Here is an 18,303-nt window from a genome sequence, read left to right as displayed (position 1 = left end):
TATTTATTTTTTCCTTCATACTCTTCTCCGTAGTGGCTGTACCAGTTTACATTCCCACCAACAGTGTACAAGGATTTCCTTTTCTCCACACCCTCTCTGATATTTATTATTTGCAGAGTTTTTTGATGATGACCGTCAAAAAAATCTATTCCAACTTAAAAAATAGATCTCTACTTACTGTCTCCAGAAATACAGACCCAAATTCATCTACCTCTGCCTAGACAATATGGACAATAATACAACTGATTAAACCAGACCTTACGTTCAAAACAGGACTTGATAGACAGTAACTTGAATTAAATGACTGAATCTGAACTTTAAACCCTTCTCCTATCCTGACTGCCAGTAACTACTTTCCCTTTATCTGAGATCATTCTCCTCTATTGTGTACGTATTCTTACATTTGGTTTTTATCATAATTGAGGCAAAATGTATTTAATCAATATCCAAAAAATTAATAATGATCTTAAACACTATGTCATAGTTATTTAGAGAACTCTTTAAAAGAATAGATTCCCAGGTCTTTCTCCAAATCCCCTAATTCAGAATATAAAATTAACACCAGAAATTCCCATTTTAATGTGATTCTGGTGTACCTAGACCAGCACCAGTTCACACACTGACCTTACAGAGCCATTATTAAAAAAAAAAAAAAAAATACATGACATATAGTGAGAAATAAAAATCTTACAATAACTAGTTGGGAAAGTGAAACAAGTTATGGTGAGTAGTACAGGTGATTCAAACACTCATGACAGCAGCAGTGGAAGCTTCTCCTCCCTCTATTCCCAAATCCTCCATTTATAGAATAAGAAATATACTACAGTCTTCTTACCTTTTCCTACCTGTGAAAAATAATTAAGATACCTAGAAGTAGGTTTGCATTTTAAAAGATTAGCATGTAGTGACAATATTCAATACTTTGGGGTTAGTTTCAAGAGAAGGAAGTTTGAGTTGAGCACACAGCTCAAAAGAGATAAAAGCAGACAGACAGTAAAAGCCAGGGATTCTGAGATATGAGACATGTATAGTGATTTGGCTCAACTATTTGGTCATAAATAAATTAGCCAAGTTGTCCTCTGGAGTTGATGCATTTCATTCAGGCATTCAGTAAACATTTATCTCTATTTGAATGCAGAAGATCAAGTCGCTGTCTTTGTGAAGCTTACATTATAGCGAAGGGGATAGATAATAAGAAGCTGAACACATAAATCTCATTAATTATAACTACTAATTCCAGTAGTTTGAAAAATTTGTAACTATATGTGGTAATGGATATTATCTACAATTAGACTTATTGAAGTAATGGTTTCACCATATTTACATATATTGAATAATATTGTACACTTGAAATTAATATGTTTTATATCAATTATATCTCAACAAAACAAAAAGAATAAATGAAAACTCTACTTTTAGTTTTTTAATTAACTTCCATATGTTCTCCAGAGTAGCTATACCAGTTTACATTCCCACCAACAGTGTAGAAGGGTTCCCTTTTCTCCAAACCCTCTCCAGCATTTATTTTTTATAGTTTTTTTGATGAGGAGGATTATGATCTATTGAGGCGATGCCTCATTATAGTTTTGATTTGAATTTCTCTAATAATTAGTGGTGTTGAGCATCTTTCCATGTGCTTTGTGGCCATTTGTATGTCTTCTTTGGAGAAATATCTGTTTATATCTCCTGTCCATTTTTTAATTGGGTTATTTGTTGGGGTTTTTGTTGTAGTTGTTATTGAGCCACATGATTTGCTTGTATATTTTGGAGATTAATCCCTTGCCAGCCATTTCATTTGCAAACATTTTCTCCCATTCTGTGGGTTGTCTTTTTGTTTTGTTTATGGTTTGCTTTGCTGTATGGAAGCTTTTAAGTTTAATTAGGTCCCAGATGTTTATTTTTATTTTCACTACTCTTAGTAGGTAGGTCAAAGTGATTTATGTCAGAGAACGTTCTGCCTATGTGTTCCTCTACAAGTTTTATAATAAAATAGAGCTATCATATGATCCAACAGCCCCATTCCTGGGCATATATCCAGAGAAAACCATAATTTGAAAAGATACATGAACCCCAATGTTCACTACAACACTTTTACAATAGCCAGGACATGGAGCCACCTAAATGTCCATTGATGGGTGAATGGATAAAGGAGATGTGGTATACATACACAATAGAATGTTACTCAGCCATAAAAAAATTAAATAATGCCATTTGTAGCAACATAGATAGTCCTAGAGTGAAGTCATACTGAGTGAAGTAAGTCAGACAAAGAAAGACAAATATCATAGGATATCACTTGTATGTGGAATTTTTTTAAAATGGTACAAATGAACTTATTTACAAAACAGAAATAGAATTATAATCCTAGGATTACCAGGGAGGAAAAGGGGAAGTGATAAACTGAGAGATTGGGGTTGATATATACACACTACAATATATAAAATAGATACCTAATAAGTACCTACTGTACAGCACAGGGAACCCTACTCAGTACTAATTAATGACTTTATGGAAAAATTGTCTAAAAAAGAGTGGATATGTGTATATGCATAACTGATTAACTGTGATGTACAGCAGAAAGTAACACAACATTGTAAATCAACTATGTTCCAACCAAAAAAAGATGCTATCCTTGAAACACCGAAAAAAGGAATAAATGGGAGTATGAATACAGAAATTGTTAGGGTAGGATAGGGCATAGTTTAGATCTAAATGGTTAGAGAATGTCTTTGTTAGGAAGTGATATTTCAAACTCAGACAATATATCTTGCAAAGACCTAGGACAATAAACTCCCATGTAAGTACAGGTAGAAGTTTGTGATTTTCAAAGAATAAGAAAAGTTGATTTTGCTAGCTGGAAGGAAAATGACATAAGAGGCTGGAAAAGTAGGCAGCATCAAATCATTTACAAACTTCTAGCCCACAATAAAAAGTTTTTATATGAACTCCTAGGGAAGCCTGCTCAATACAGTATACTAAGAGGAAGGCTGAAAAAGCTCTCCTTAGAAAAATCCATATCTTCATAAGCTCTTCTTATATTGAAACTACTTATTTACTTACATGTTTATTTATATGTTCCTTTATTATACTATATTCCACTTTTTTTCTTTAAGAATTGGAAGTATGAAAGTGCACTAAAAGAAAGAATAAGAAAAATATGAATTTAAAAAGGAAAAACAAGATGATGATTTGTGGATAATAAGATAAATGCTGACATTAAGTCAAGCCTGTAAAAGTGTTATGAGCTCCCTTTAAAATGAAGTGGGAAATCATCAAAAAGGATCTTCAGTGTTGAAGGTTTTTAAAGTGTTGTTATGATTCTCTATAAAATGTTTCTTTGATTCAAAAAGTGAAGTAGAGAATGGAGAAACATTATCTGTCATATGATTTTGATTAACTGTAAGAAGAAACAAAGGAAAACTAAATTACTGACTCCTAGTTCTATAATTTCTTTCAAGATGATTCATACGAGGGAGAATGAGATATATTGAACTGTGATTCCCCAAAATATCTGACATATATACATATAGTTTAACACAGCTGCTTCTTATAGCATTTCTTAATAAAATTCAAAGGCATTATATAGAAATATAACTCAGTGGAAGCAATTCTTTCCAGATCTAAGAACTGAGGTCCAAATATCTGCTTTCTGATAATCTGCCTTAATCCAAAAGTCTGACCTTCACACTAGTCAGAGTGGCCACCATCAAAAAGTCTAAAAACAATAAATGCTGGAAAAGTCGGGGAAAAAAGGAAGCCTCTTACGCTGTTGATGAGAATCTAAATTGGTGCAGCCACTCTGGAGAACAGTATGGAAATTACTTTTAAAAAACTAAAAATAGAGTTACCATATGATCCAATTATCCCACTCCTGGGCATGTATCTGGAGAAAACCCTAACTTGTAAAGATACATGCATGTATATTTTTGAGATTAGTTCTTTGTCAGTTGTTTCATTTGCTATTATTTTCCCCCATTCTGAAGGCTGTCTTTTCACCTTGCTTGTCTCAAAAATATACAAGCAACTCCTGCAGCTCAATTCCAGAAAAATAAACGACCCAATCAAAAAATGGACCAAAGAACTAAATAGACGTTTCTCCAAAGAAGACATACAGATGCCTAACAAACACATGAAAAGATGCTCAGCATCACTCATTATCAGAGAAATGAAAATCTAAACCACAATGAGGTGCCATCTCACGCCAGTCAGAATGGCTGCGATCCAAAAGTCTACAAGCAATAAATGCTGGAGAGGGTGTGGAGAAAAGGGAACCTTCTTACACTGTTGGAAGGAATGCAAACTAGTACAGCCACTACGGAGAACAGTGTGGAGATTCCTTTAAAAACTGGAAATAGAACTGCCATACGACCCAGCAATCCCACTGCTGGGCATACACACCGAGGAAACCAGAATTGAAAGAGACATGTGTACCCCAATGTTCATCGCAGCACTGTTTATAATAGCCAGGACATGGAAGCAACCTAGATGTCCATCAGCAGATGAATGGCTAAGAAAGCTGTGGTACATATACACAATGGAGTATTATTCAACCATTAAAAAAGAATATGTTTGAATCAGTTCTAATGAGGTGGATGAAACTGGAGCCTATTATACAGAGTGAAGTAAGCCAGAAAGAAAAACACCAATACAGTATACTAAAGCATATATATGGAATTTAGAATGATGCTAATGATAACCCTGTATGCGAGACAGCAAAAGAGACACAGACGTATAGAACAGTCATTTGGACTCCGTTGGGAGAGGGAGAGGGTGGGATGATTTGGGGGAATGTCATGGAAACATGTATAATATCATATATGAAACGAATCGCCAGTCCAGGTTCAATACAGGATGTTTGGGGCTGGTGCACTGGATTAACCCGGAGGGATGGTACAGGGAAGGAGGTGGGAGGGGGGTTCAGGATGGGGAACACATGTATGCCCGTGGCGGATTCATGTTGATGGATGGCAAAACCAATACAATATTGTAAAGTAATTAGCCTCCAATTAAAATAAATAAATTTAAATAAAAAATAAAATAAAAATAAATAAATAAAATGTTTAAAAAAAGAAAAGATACATGCAGCCCAATATTCATAGCAGCACTATTTACAACAGCCAAGACAATGGAAACAACCTAAATGTGCATTGACAGAGAGTGGATGAAGATGTCATACATATATTCAATGGAACACTACTCAGACATAAAAACAATGAAATAATACCATTTGCAGCAACATAGATGGATCAAGACATCATCATACTAAGTAAGAAAGAGAAAGACAAATACCATACATCCTTTATATGTGGAATCTAAAAAATGATACAATTGAACTTACTTATAAAATATAAATAGTTTCACAGACAAAGAAAACAAACATATTGTTACCAAAGGGGATACTGTACAGCATAAAGAACAATATTCAATATCTTATCATAACTTATAATAGAAAAAATTCTGGAAAAAAGGAAAAATCTGTGTATATATATGTACATATATAACTGAATCACTCTGCTATATATCTAAAACTAATAGCAGTATTGTAAATCAATTACACTTCAATTAAAAAATAATCTATTATAGGATTGGTGCTTTGGTTGACTGATTTGAGGGAGGATCTAAGGAAGTGATGGTCTGCTCCAGATTGTATGTTGTCAATGAAAGGGCAATTCTAAGACTAGGCATCTCAACAAATCTTTTCTATATAGAGGGCAGAGAAGAAGGAGATTAAAGCTGTAACTGGCTTTTTTTTTTTTTTTTTTAAGTAGTAGACACTCATTTTAGCCAAGAGAGGAGGATATTTGATATTTTATGACTGGCACAGTGACATTGTTTTTTTATCCTTAGACAAAATTATAAAGTAGCTTGGTTTTGTTTCATGTATGTGTCCAATAACAGAATAGCATGACCTAGCAGAGAGTGTCAGAATAGCTTGTAATAACTTTGATGTCTAGTCAAATCATTTATGGACATCTGGGGCTGCATTTATCCCCTTCAAGTTTTTTAAAGTCTTCATTGGCCACATGGTATGCACACTTAGGGGAGTTAGAGTTAGATATACTGGTTGATTAATTAATCAAGCAATCAATTGATTTGTTAACATTTCCTTCTATCTGTAAGAGTTTTAAAAAAGGAAAAAGATTTCATTTAAACTGCATAGAAAATAAATACTCTGAAATTAAGGAAGATCCCAAGGGAAGTGAATAACAAGCATAGCGATGTCTCTTGACATTGTTTTCCTTTAGCAGCAATAAATGGATCCTCAAGGATCAGGAAAAATAAGACTTACTTCCTGGCAGTCTCTGCTTATAACCCCTCCATCCCTCAGCAAACATATTCAAGAATTTTTACCACAACCATTTCCAGCTCTTTCCTCCTGTCTGGTTATTGTTAAGAAGACTATTTCTTCTAAGAGAATAAAAAATAAACTTTTGATAAGCTCCAGCTTAGAATTCCCTTTGCTGATCCAGGTAATAAGATTATGTAGTGTTTAGAAGAGCAAAAAATCATAATCTACTGATTTTCACCCACAGCTCTCTTTGAATTATTACAGTCATATACATACAACCAATATTTCTTAAACTCTTACTGGCCACGCAATAGTCAAATTACTTCCACAGGAATTTATCTCATTCAGTTATCTTTGTAACAGCCCTTTAAAGAAGGCATAATTATTTGCTTATTATAGCTAAGTATTAATTTCTTATGACAAGTAAACAAAAGTTCTTAATTCTAAATTCAATAATTTTTCTATCATACACAGCTCCCTACCAGTCATCCCACTCTGGAAAATTATCCTTACTTTTAAGTATCTTTCAGAAACAGATTATCCAATGTTACAGCCCCTCACTGAAACTGTACAAACTAAGGAAGTGAATTGAGTTGTCATGGTTGGGAAGGTCTCCTGGAGAAGGAAATGGCAACCCACTCCAATATTCTTGCCTGGAAAATTCCATGGACAGAGGAGCCTGGCAGTGTGAAGTCCATGGGGTCACCAAGAGTTGGGCATGCCTGACCAACTGAGCACACACGCATGAAACATCTCTGGGTGGGCTCTAGAGAGAGAGCCAACAAATGGGTACCAAAGCTTCTACTGTCCTGAGCTTTGAGGGAAAATTAAAATATTGGTGAATGTCTCCCTTGTACTATGTATGGCATTGCCTGGTTCATTCAGACATACTCTATCTCAATTTTTCCAGGGTTGACTAATTTAACAAGCAAACGAAGAAAACAAGGCAATTGTTGTTAATTAACTCAGTCCAAGTGGCCAGGGTACAAATACACAGACATCATTGCACCCATGTTCACAGTGCCCTCTGTAATTGACACAGGGTGTGTTTATTGGTCTTTTGCTGTTTTTTTTGGTTTATTGGTTTGGGGAATTTTGTTTGTTTGTTTTTTTGACAGTTTCAGCTCAGATTTGAGGCAGGTAATGTCATCAGTCTTCTGTACAGAGGAGTTCAGTAGTAAAAAGTGAAGAGTGATACAAGCTAATTAAATATGTTAGATTGAGCATAAAATGCTGATGGCAATTCCTGTTTTCTAGAACACCTTCCTGTTTTCTATAACAGCTCTGTAAGACTTCTTGGCACAGAATTGCTGAGAGAGAAAAGTTTTACTTAAAAGTGTAACATGATCAGTTTTTCCATTTTTCAAGGAGTACTCTGTCACTGCTTAGAAAATGGAGGGTAGAAGAGCAAAAGTAGAAGCAAGGAGCTGTGTTAGAATGCTGCTGCAGAAGTCTAAGGAAGAAAGGATGGTAATTTGAACTTGAGAGACAGCAGTTAAGACAAAGGAGTGCATGATACAAGCCATACTTTAGAAACAGCAGAATCCTGCTAATGAATTGGATGTGAGGGGTAAAAGAAGAGATGTAACAATGAAATAGACTATACCAGGAAAACGTAAGTTCTTCAACATTAACTAAGCTATTTAAAGTGCTGAAAATATTTTGAGATGATAAAGAGATTAACACACAAAAAAATAACCTTTTAGAAGGTTATTTCTTTAAATCATAAGGTTGAGCACAAGACTCAAAACTCATATAAGATAAAGATGGCTGTAAATTATGTGCATTAAAATGTTCTCCAAAACCAGATTTGAAGACAGTTTTCTTTATAATTTCCAGAATACTTTCCCTTGAAAGTAAAAACTTTCTGATATAAGCTCCTACTTGGAAAAAAGCAATACTGCCAGGAGGACAACTATGCAGTCTTATATTACAAAAATAAAAGAAAAAAAGAGAGAAGTCATTAAAATGCAGTATATATCTCATTCCCTGCTGCTGCTGCTGCTGCTGCTGCTGCTAAGTCATTTCAGTCATGTCCGACTCTGTGCGACCCCATAGATGGCAGCCCACCAGGCTTCTCCGCCCATGGGATTCTCCAGGCAAGAACACAGGAATGGGTTGCCATTTCTTTCTCCAATGCATGAAAGTGAAAAGTGAGAGTGAAGTCGCTCAGTCGTGTCTGACTCTTAGCAACCGCATGGACTGCCGCCCACCAGGCTCCTCCGCCGATGGGATTTTCCTGGCTAGAGTACTGGAGTGGGGTGTCATCACCTTCTCCGATCTCATTCCCTAGGCTCTGGTAAACAAAGACCTTACCATTAGAAAAAAATGTTGACAATTGGAGCTTTCACATACTATCAGCAGGAGTGATAAATAGTGCAATAATGATGGAACACTGTTAAACTTATCTACTGAAGGAAAGATACACATGCCCTTATGATCTAGCCTACAGAAATGCATGCATGTGTGAACCAGGAAAAGAGAACTATATCCACAGCACCATTACTCCTAACAGCCCCAAACTAGACATAGCCAAAATAGTCATCTATAGTACAATGGTTTAATAAATGGTGGTTTATTCATAGAGTATAGTGGGATATAAATGGACACACTATAGATGATTGTAACAACATAAATGTAAAAAACCTTATGTTGAACAAAAGAAGCCATTCAAATACTACATATGCTATGCTTTCAATTATGTAAAATAAAAAACAAGCAAAACTAAAAAAAAAAAGTTTCAGAATGCATACTTAGTTCCTAAAATAAAGAAAAATAGGGAGGTGATTACCATCAGGAAAGGAGAGTGTTAACGACTGGAGGGACAAAGAGGCAGAGGATAGTCATCCTCTTATTGGGATGTAGCATAAGAGGAGATTCTAGGGTACAAGTGATCCTCTATTTCTCAACTTCAGTGATAGTTACTGCAGAGTTTTATATATAAAGATTTAAATGTTAAACATGTTTCCATACATTTCACAATAAGTAAATATCTCTATATATGCTGATATTCATTAACCTGTGTTTCTATAATCCAACTGCTAAACTAGGACAGTAATTCAGGATTAGCCTAAAATAGTATCTATTGATACATAAATGTCTATTTCATTCCCCAGAGTGGCTTCAATTCATATCTGGGTTCTCACTTGTCTTTACAATTATTCAATAATGTGATGGTGTTTTCACAGCTCTCAGACTCATGAAAATCTCCAACACCCCCAACAACTCCAGCACCATCACTGGCTTCATCCTCTTGGGCTTCCCTTGCCCCAGGGAGGGGCAGATTCTCCTCTTTGGGCTCTTCTCTGCTGTCTACCTCCTGACCCTCATGGGCAACGGTTCTACCATCTGTGCTGTGTGCTGGGATCAGAGACTCCACACCCCCATGTACATCCTGCTCGCCAACTTCTCCTTCCTAGAGATCTGGTATGTCACCTCCACTGTCCCCAACATGTTGGCCAACTTCCTCTCTGACAACAAGCTCATCTCCTTCTCTGGGTGCTTTCTCCAGTTTTATTTTTTCTTCTCCTTGGGTTCTACAGAATGCTTTTTCTTGGCTATTATGGCATTTGATCGATACCTTGCCATCTGCTGGCCTCTACACTACCCCACTCTCATGACTGGACGTCTCTGTGCCAATCTTGTGATCAGCTGCTGGGTACTTGGTTTCCTCTGGTTCTTGATTCCCATCATCATCATCTCCCAAATGTCATTCTGTGGGTCCAGGATCATTGACCACTTCCTGTGTGACCCAGGTCCCTTGTTGGCCCTCACCTGTACTAGAGTCCCTGTAATAGAGTTAACTAGCTCCACCTTAAGTTCTCTCCTCTTATTTATCCCCTTTCTCTTCATCATGGTGTCCTATGCTCTGGTCCTACAAGCTGTGCTGAAGTTCCCTTCAGCAGCTGGACGAAGAAAAGCTTTCTCCACCTGTGGGTCCCATCTGACTGTGGTTTCTCTTTTTTACGGATCAGTGATGGTCATGTATGTGAGCCCAACATCTGAACATGATGCTGGAATGCAGAAGATAGTGACTTTGTTTTATTCTGTAGTTACTCCACTCATTAATCCTGTAATATATAGTCTGAGAGACAAAGATATGAAACATGCTATGAAGAAATTATTAGGAACATAAAAGTAAGGGTCTTGATTTAAAATATTTGGGGGGACAGAAGCTGTTTTTAATTTCTTGGTTAAAAAGAAGACTAGCTGACTATTGGACTATAAGACATCTTAAAGATGTACTGCATATCCCCAATTTTGCAAATGATAGAGCCGTAGACTGAAAAACTGAGTTTAGTTTGCTGTGACATATAATTAAATATAAATTTCCTGCCAATCTGGAAAACCTCTCCACAATAGTGGAAGAGAATAAAGCAGTTTTATTATTTATTATCTATGGGTGTGAGAGTTGGACCATAAAAAAAGCTGAGAGCAGAGGAATTGATGCTTTTGAACTGTGGTGTTAGAGAAGACTCTTGAGAGTCCCTTGGACTGCAAAGAGATCAAACCAGTCAGTCCTAAAGGAAATCAGTCCTGAATATTCATTGGCGGGACTGAAGCTCCAATACTTTGGCCACCTGATGTGAAGAACTGACCCTTTTGGAAAAGACCCTAATGCTGAGAAAGATTGAAGAAGGCAGGAGGAGAAGGGGACGACAGAGGATGAGATGGTTGAATGGCATCGCTGACTCAATGGACATGAGTTGGAGCAAGCTCAGGGAGTTGCTGATGGACAGGGAAGCCTGGCGTGTTTCAGTCCCCGGGGTCACAAAGAGTTGGACATGACTGAGTGACTGAACTGAACTGACTGACTATTGAATAAGCATTAAAGCAGGAGACTATGGGCATCTCAGGCAACCCACTGAGAAAGGACAAAGACTGAAAGAAATTTCATCCCTTTATAGTCAAGCAAATACAACCCATTACATACAGGTTCTCAAGATAAAAGCTAATCCTCAAAAAGACTTGACCATTTTATCACACATAATCAATTCATCCTAGATTCACCTGGTAATTGGACTGGCCATCTGTGTTTGCTAATTGGTTTCACACAAGGGAGAAAAGACATTTCTATATAACAGGAGATAGTTTTCAACTTGGAAGTTAAGCCCCCAATCTTAAGTTCCTATCTTCCCACAGGAAATGAAAGATTGGGGCCTTTCTGTCTTGATTATTACGTTTCAAAGAGACTTCCAGGTCCTTGACAAAGACATTCCTAGGTCATAAATCTGGCAAGGGTACTGAAACCCCTTAAAATTTAAATTTTACATTCATTTCAATGACAGAGAAACAAGTACAATTTTCTAAAGTGTTCTGAAAACAGCAAGAGGGGAAAGTCTCTTCCTTTATCTTCAGCATGGATACTTACACCTCTTTTTTTTTTTTTTTTTTTGTATTTGCTCTTACAAATTGTACAATCCTGGGGCAAAACTTGTCTCCTATTACTCTTCCAACACCAACAAACTCTTTACTTTTCTGGTAGTGCTTTTATTTCTGTCTTCTAAAATATCTATCATGATAACATCAATTTTAATATTGTATATATCTTCAAGTCAATATGAAAAATAGCATCAGCACAATAAAAGTGGTAAATATATGAAAAAATAAATAGCAAAGGAAAGGCTTTAAAATATCTAAGAAGACAACTCTATTTTGTTCAGAATTAGAGAAGTACAAAGAAAGCTATAATAAATATATCTCTTTTCCCCCCAATTTGACAAAGATCAAAAATAATGTTGAGAAAAACAGCAATCTCTTCCCTTACTGGTAGAGCATAAATTGGTACAATATCTATGGAGGACATTTTGCCAAAAAACTATCAGAATTTAAAGGGCATTCCCTCTGACTCAGCAATTCCACTCTTAGGTATTTATCTGAGGAGGATACTCACAAATAAGAAAAATGATATGTGTACAAGAATATTGACTACTGTTTCTAATAGTAAAAGATTGGAACAATCCAAATTCCCATTAATTAAGGACTAATTAGATAAATTATGTCCAACTCTTTGCGACCCCATGGACTGTAGCCTATCACGCTCCTCCATCCATGGGATTTTCCAGGCAAGAGTGCTGGAGTGGATTGCCATTTCCTTCTCCATTGTATATACATAGGGTGGAATATACTATATAACCAGTAAAAATGAAGATCTGTACATGTTGATATAAAAGTACCCTCAAAGTTAAAGAAAAAGCAAGATGAAAGAGATCTGTCTTGGACCATCTTTCATATGAAGAAAGATTGCATAAATATCTACATATTTTTGTTCATAAACACATTGTGTATCTCTGAAAGAAGAAACTAAGAACAGTGATGCTTTTGGGAAACAAAATTGGGTATCTACGGACAGGAAGAGAAGGAAATATTTTCACTGTACATACAAGCCTTTGTATATTTTAAATTTTTCCAATATGTGTGTATTTCATTTAAACAACATTTATTATTATCATCTAAAAATAAAATTTAAAACTATTTTACTATGAAATTGGAACCAAGGTAACATTTATTCATAATTCTGTGATTCTTTGAGAAACTAAAAAGAACACTGTTTCTCAGAGGAAAATAAAGAAAAAGAAAACTGACAACGTCTTCATGTCATCTCACTAAAATTCTTTCATTCAGCTGGAACAAAGTAAGAAATGTCTTCCTCTTCTGAGGACCTATGAGAGTAATAAACTATGAAAAAGTGAAAGCAGCTTTTTAAAAATAATTGTATCATCTTCCTCCATAGTCATTTATTCATGAAAACAAACACATTCAATATGTTAGGCACTGAGCTGGAAGGGACAAGCCATATACAAAAGTAAGTAAGACACATTTCCTTCTCTTCTGGGGCTCATGAACAAGTAGTAAATGAAGCAAGATGTTCTATAAACAAGGGAATTATAAGTTGCTATGGGAGCAGGTAAAGGAAGGCATAGATCATGCCAAGTTCTGAAAAATGCATATAACCATTCCCAGACCACTATCTATTTACTAATATACTACAATATACATAATAGAAGTATTCCTCAAATAGATGTCCATGCGGCATTTACCACCCATCATGACTTATAATTGGCCAAACTTATTAATATATTAATGAACATCCTTAATCAAAATAAATACAGCTTCAAGATGTAATATAATTCACAATTCATCAAAGAGATATAGATAGATAGAAAAATGGCTGATTCATGTTGATGTTTGGTAGAAACCAAAGCAATACCATAAAACAATTATCCTTCAATTAAAAATAAATAAATCAAAGAAAGACCCCAAAAAAGACAAATAAAAATAAAGAAGCACATTATAGGTATTAAAATATAAAACTCAGTCTTCAGATGCCATCACAGTACAAATATTACTGATATTTATTATTAGTATTTGTTTCCAGGGAGCTCAACCTTTAAGACCATGTCACTTAGAAAATAGCACTTGAGTGCTTAAGTAAATCAATGAGCCAAAAAAGACTTATCAACCTACCTCAGATCTTTCATGAGAATGAAGTATTTCAGTGATGGCCAAAGGCTGATCATTTTCCAAGACAAAGTAGAACTGTGCGGTTGTGCTGGGGGAAAAAGTAATAGAACCAAGTGATGCAACCAAAATAGGAAATGGTCTTGGTTTTCGAAAGGAAATTGTCCTATATGTTGGACTTTAAAGTTGTGAAGTAATTTTAAAAGTCAAGAAAGCTACACTAGCTAACTCTCAATGTGCCTGAGAGGGTAACAGGCAGGAAGGCCAGGGGTCTCCAAATGGAGGAAATAGCGTGCAAGTGTCAGACATTTTTATCTCTCTTAAGTGGCAGGAGGAAACAAACTAGTGATATTTTTTCTTCTCTGTACAAATTTAAAAGGAGGTTTCTCTTAAAATACTGTGTTGCCATAATGACACCTGGTTTCACCTGAAGTTAACTATTCTCAAACCTTGAGTCAACCAATGCATTTTTCTTAAGGAAATGTTTGTCTTAAGCTATGTTAATGTACTATGCATTTACCCTAGACTCTGTCTTCAAGTTGGTTCCACCTAATGGCTCAGAACCACTTGACAAACCAGTATGTTATACTCAGATATTGTTCCCCTAATTTATATAAACGAAACTATTTGTATGGTAATCTGCCCTTCTACAAGATTCAAGTTAATCATTTTATGGCCAATTGATTCGTCTGGTGCCAAGATTATCCCAAAATGCATCTTATGAGTGAGAGGCCTGGTGCCATTCTGAGTTTCAAGACATTCCTTTCTTTCATTAACAGACTGCTAATGACTATATAACATCCAGCTGAAGACTAGCGGGGGGCGGGATACTCTTTCTGCCCCCTTCTGATGCCTATGTCAGAAGCTTTCTCTATCTCCCTTATTCTTTAATAAAACTTTATTACACAAAAGCTCTGAGCAATCAAACCTTGTCTCTGGCCCCAGATTGAATTCTTCTCCTCTGGAGGCCAAGAATCCTGGCATCTTTTCGTTCAGCAACAACCTTTCACCTTGGGGGCTCATCCAGGATCCTTCAGGACAAAGTAAAGATGCTTGGAACTCTAGTTTTGTTCTCCTAGCGAACACGTTTTCTGCTGTTTACTAACTCTACAGTGTGCTTGTGTGAAGGAATGAAACGCCCTGAGCAAAGCAAGTGAGGAGCCCTGCTCTGCGGTTCTGTCCCGCGAGTGTATCTTCCTCGATTCTCGGTCTCGTCACAACAAAGATTTGGAATGACGGACATTAAAGCCCCCTCGGCGAGTCACAACTCTCAGGTCTTGGATAGACCGTGTTATAGCTCTCAGGTCTCAAATGGACCATGTTATAGCTCTTGGACAAATCAGTGTTACAGCTCAGTGTTACAGCTCTATTTTATTTAGAAGATAACAGGAAATCTATCTTTGAAGCGTGAGGGCACGTCGATCTAAAGGCACAAGGAGAAGAGCACCCCAGCGCGCAGGAGAGAGAGAGAGAGAGAGAGAGAGAGACAGCTGGCTCTGGCTCTTCTATTTATATGTCTGTCTCTCCCTGGGCCTGTCCTGTGTAAATTGGGCTAGCCAGGAGTGTTGTTTGTTTTACCTGAGGTCCTCACTCCGGTCCTCGGACCTTCTTTTGTTTCATTTTCGCGGGCTTTTCCCTGCCTTGTCTGTAGCCACCGCCATTTTGGACTCCTTTTCCCTGTTCTACCTACCTGACAGTTCCATGGTGATCTCATACGGCTCATGGCAGAAACCTGTCAGGGGTTTATACCGACATGCCAATGCCAAGAGGCATCCAATGTCTCCTTCGGGAACCGACCAGAAATGGGCAAAGCATGTGGACCGAACTCTCCTTTCTCAGTCAAACTTTTCGGTCTCTTTGACCATTTCATAACTCCTTGGGAACTAGGAGTACTAACCTAATCTATCGGATCATAGACTTTCAAGGGACTTGTGATCTGTGCTGTTACTGTGTACTGTTACTTAGGTCCCAGACTTGGATTGGTAGTCAGGAAGGGCCTAGCCTCCCTAGGAATCAAAAGTTCAGAAGCTAGATGGAGCTCTAGTATAGAACCTAAGCTACTCCATCTTGTCTAATAGGAGAATTCCATTTTGTAAAGTTCCAGGAAAGAGACTTCGAAAATCCCCTGACCTCACCCCACCACCCACGAGCCACCTAGATCTCTGACCAAAATCTCCTGACCTTACATTCAGGAATTTGTGGTTTGCCTAGGTAATAAGAACCAATCAAAAATCAACAAACAACCCTTCAAAAGAGGGTGACCAATCAGACGTCCTCCAGCCTGGAAATCCCCTTTTACACGAATATACCCTATATAACCAGTGTAACCCAAAACTCAGGGCTCCTCCCCATAGCCGCTGCGTTGGTAACGGTGAGAGCCCCAGCTCGAGCTTGGTAATAAAGACTCTCTTGCTTTTGCATCGGACATCGGCTCCTGGGTGGTCATTGGGAGATTTCACGACTTGGGCATAACACTAGCTCCAAGAGCATCTCTGAGGTTAAAAGTTACTCAGATTGTAACTGCAATGGGTTTTTTTCCTTTGGTACCACTGGCTGTTAATGGACCAGAGGAGACTCTTACACTGGTGTGGTGATGCTTGGAAGGAACATCTCAGTTTTATGTTCGTATCGGTCTTATTGTGGTCAGGAATATACTCAGGGTTGTGCACAGGCACTCAGGTGACAGATGTTTCCCCAGCGGTCTTAGCTTGGGAGGCATTCCGGAAGGTTACTCTGATTGCACCCCAGGTGGCATCAGAGGCAAGCAAGGTTTTAATGGTGAAGAGCTGGACGTCAGTCAGGGATCCCATCAGGTCTACCCCTGGTGCGTCCCCACCCCGTCTTGGTGGTAGAACTGGGAGGGACGAGTATGACACCTGCGTCAGTAAGGGACAGACTAAGTCTGACCAGAAAGGAAAAGCTTTTGGTGTAAAGTCTGTCTACACCTCCATCTAGAGCAGGGAGGGTCACCTCTGGTAGAAAGATGGCGCTCTTTCTTTTTTTCTCTCTTACAGATGGGCACTAAAAATTCCAGCCTCACTCCTTTGAACTGTATCCTGGAAAACTGGGATAGATTTGATCCCCAGGGCTTAAAGAAGACACACCTGATCTTCCTATGTGATACTGCATGGCCGCGGTACCCACTGGAAGACAGTGAACGGCGGCCAGTTGGAGGGTCTCTTAAGTATAATACTGTTTTACAATTAAACAAGTTCTGAAGAAACCAAGGGAAAAGTGATCTTAAAGGATAGATTTCTCACTCAATTTGCTCCAGATATCCGCTGTAAGCTATTAAAATGGGTGTATGGACCAAATCAGTCTTTAGATAACTGTTACAACTGGCTCAGACAGTCTATTATGGTAGGGAATATGAGGAAAAGAAAGAAAGGCAGAAAAAAAAAAAAAGGAAAAGGCGGAAGCCTTCACAATGGCTATAAAAAACGTTCTTAAACAGCCTGAGAAAAATGCCCAGAGAGAGCCAGGTGAAAAGGGATGGGCTTGCTATTACTGTGGAAAGGAGGGGCACCTCAAGCGGGATTGCCCTCAGGCATCTAAGCCACCCCAGGCTCCATGTCTGGTCTGCAAAGGACCACACTGGAAGAGAGACTGCCCCCAGAGGGGTCGGTCTCTGGGGTCAGACTCTCAAGACAATCAGGACTGAAGGTGCCTGGGGGTCCCCACACAAGCTCCCGTCCTAATTACACCTGAGGAACCCAGGGTATTAATAACTGTGGGAGGCCAATCCGTCAATTTCCTTTTAGATACTGGGGCAACTTACTCTGTGCTACTGAAGCCCCTGGCCCACTTTCTTCCTGATCCGCTTCCGTAATGGGACTGTCTGGACAAGCCAAAAGGTATTATTTCAGTTATTCTATATCTTGTAACTGGGATTCTGGGCTATTTTCACACAAGTTTCTGATCTTGCCAGAATCTCCCTCAGCCCTTTTGGGGAGGGGTATACTGAGCAAGGTCCATGCCTCTGTTTTCATGAATATGGAGCCTTCCCTTTCTCTCCCTTTAGTTGAACAAAATGTAAATCCTAGAGTATGGGCTGATGGAAAATCTGTGGGTCGATCACAAAATGCTATTCCTGTAGTTGTCAAGCTCAAAGACCCGCACTTATTTCCACGTAAGAAGCAGTATCCACTGAAACCTGAGGTTAAAGAAGGGTTAAAATCCATCATCAAAAATTTAAAGGAGCAAGGACTATTAATTCCCTGTAACAGTCCATGCAACACTCCTATTTTGGGTATAAAGAAATCAAATGGTAAATGGAGACTAGTTCAAGATTTATGAATAATAAATGAGGCTGTAGTTCCTTTACACCCTATGGTGCCTATTCCTCATCCTCTATTGTCTGAAATTCCTGAACAAGCCAAATATTTCTCAGTAATTGATTTGAAAGATGCTTTTTATTCTGTGCCTTTGGCAGAGGAAAGTCAATTTCTATTTGCCTTTGAAGACCCTACGTAGCCAGCTTCTCAGTTAACCTGGACAGTTTTGCCCCAGAGATTTCGTGACAGTCCTCACTTATTTGAACAAAGTTTGTCACG

At 37.9% G+C, this 18,303-nt stretch overlaps 1 protein-coding gene across 1 annotated transcript; it reads left to right on the top strand.

Annotated features, from left to right (window-relative positions):
• Positions 1–9,488: 9,488 nt before the first annotated feature.
• Positions 9,489–10,424, top strand: LOC128054105 (olfactory receptor 11G2-like). The gene has a single exon (XM_052646677.1). It carries the CDS (start codon positions 9,489–9,491, stop codon positions 10,422–10,424), a length of 936 nt encoding a protein of 311 aa, XP_052502637.1.
• The last annotated feature ends 7,879 nt before the right edge of the window (positions 10,425–18,303 follow it).

This window comes from Budorcas taxicolor, chromosome 10 (assembly GCF_023091745.1).
Source record: "Budorcas taxicolor isolate Tak-1 chromosome 10, Takin1.1, whole genome shotgun sequence".
Lineage (NCBI taxonomy): Eukaryota > Metazoa > Chordata > Mammalia > Artiodactyla > Bovidae > Budorcas > Budorcas taxicolor.
Note: the sequence above shows the minus strand (reverse complement) of the source record. Positions and strands in the feature narration are given on the sequence as shown.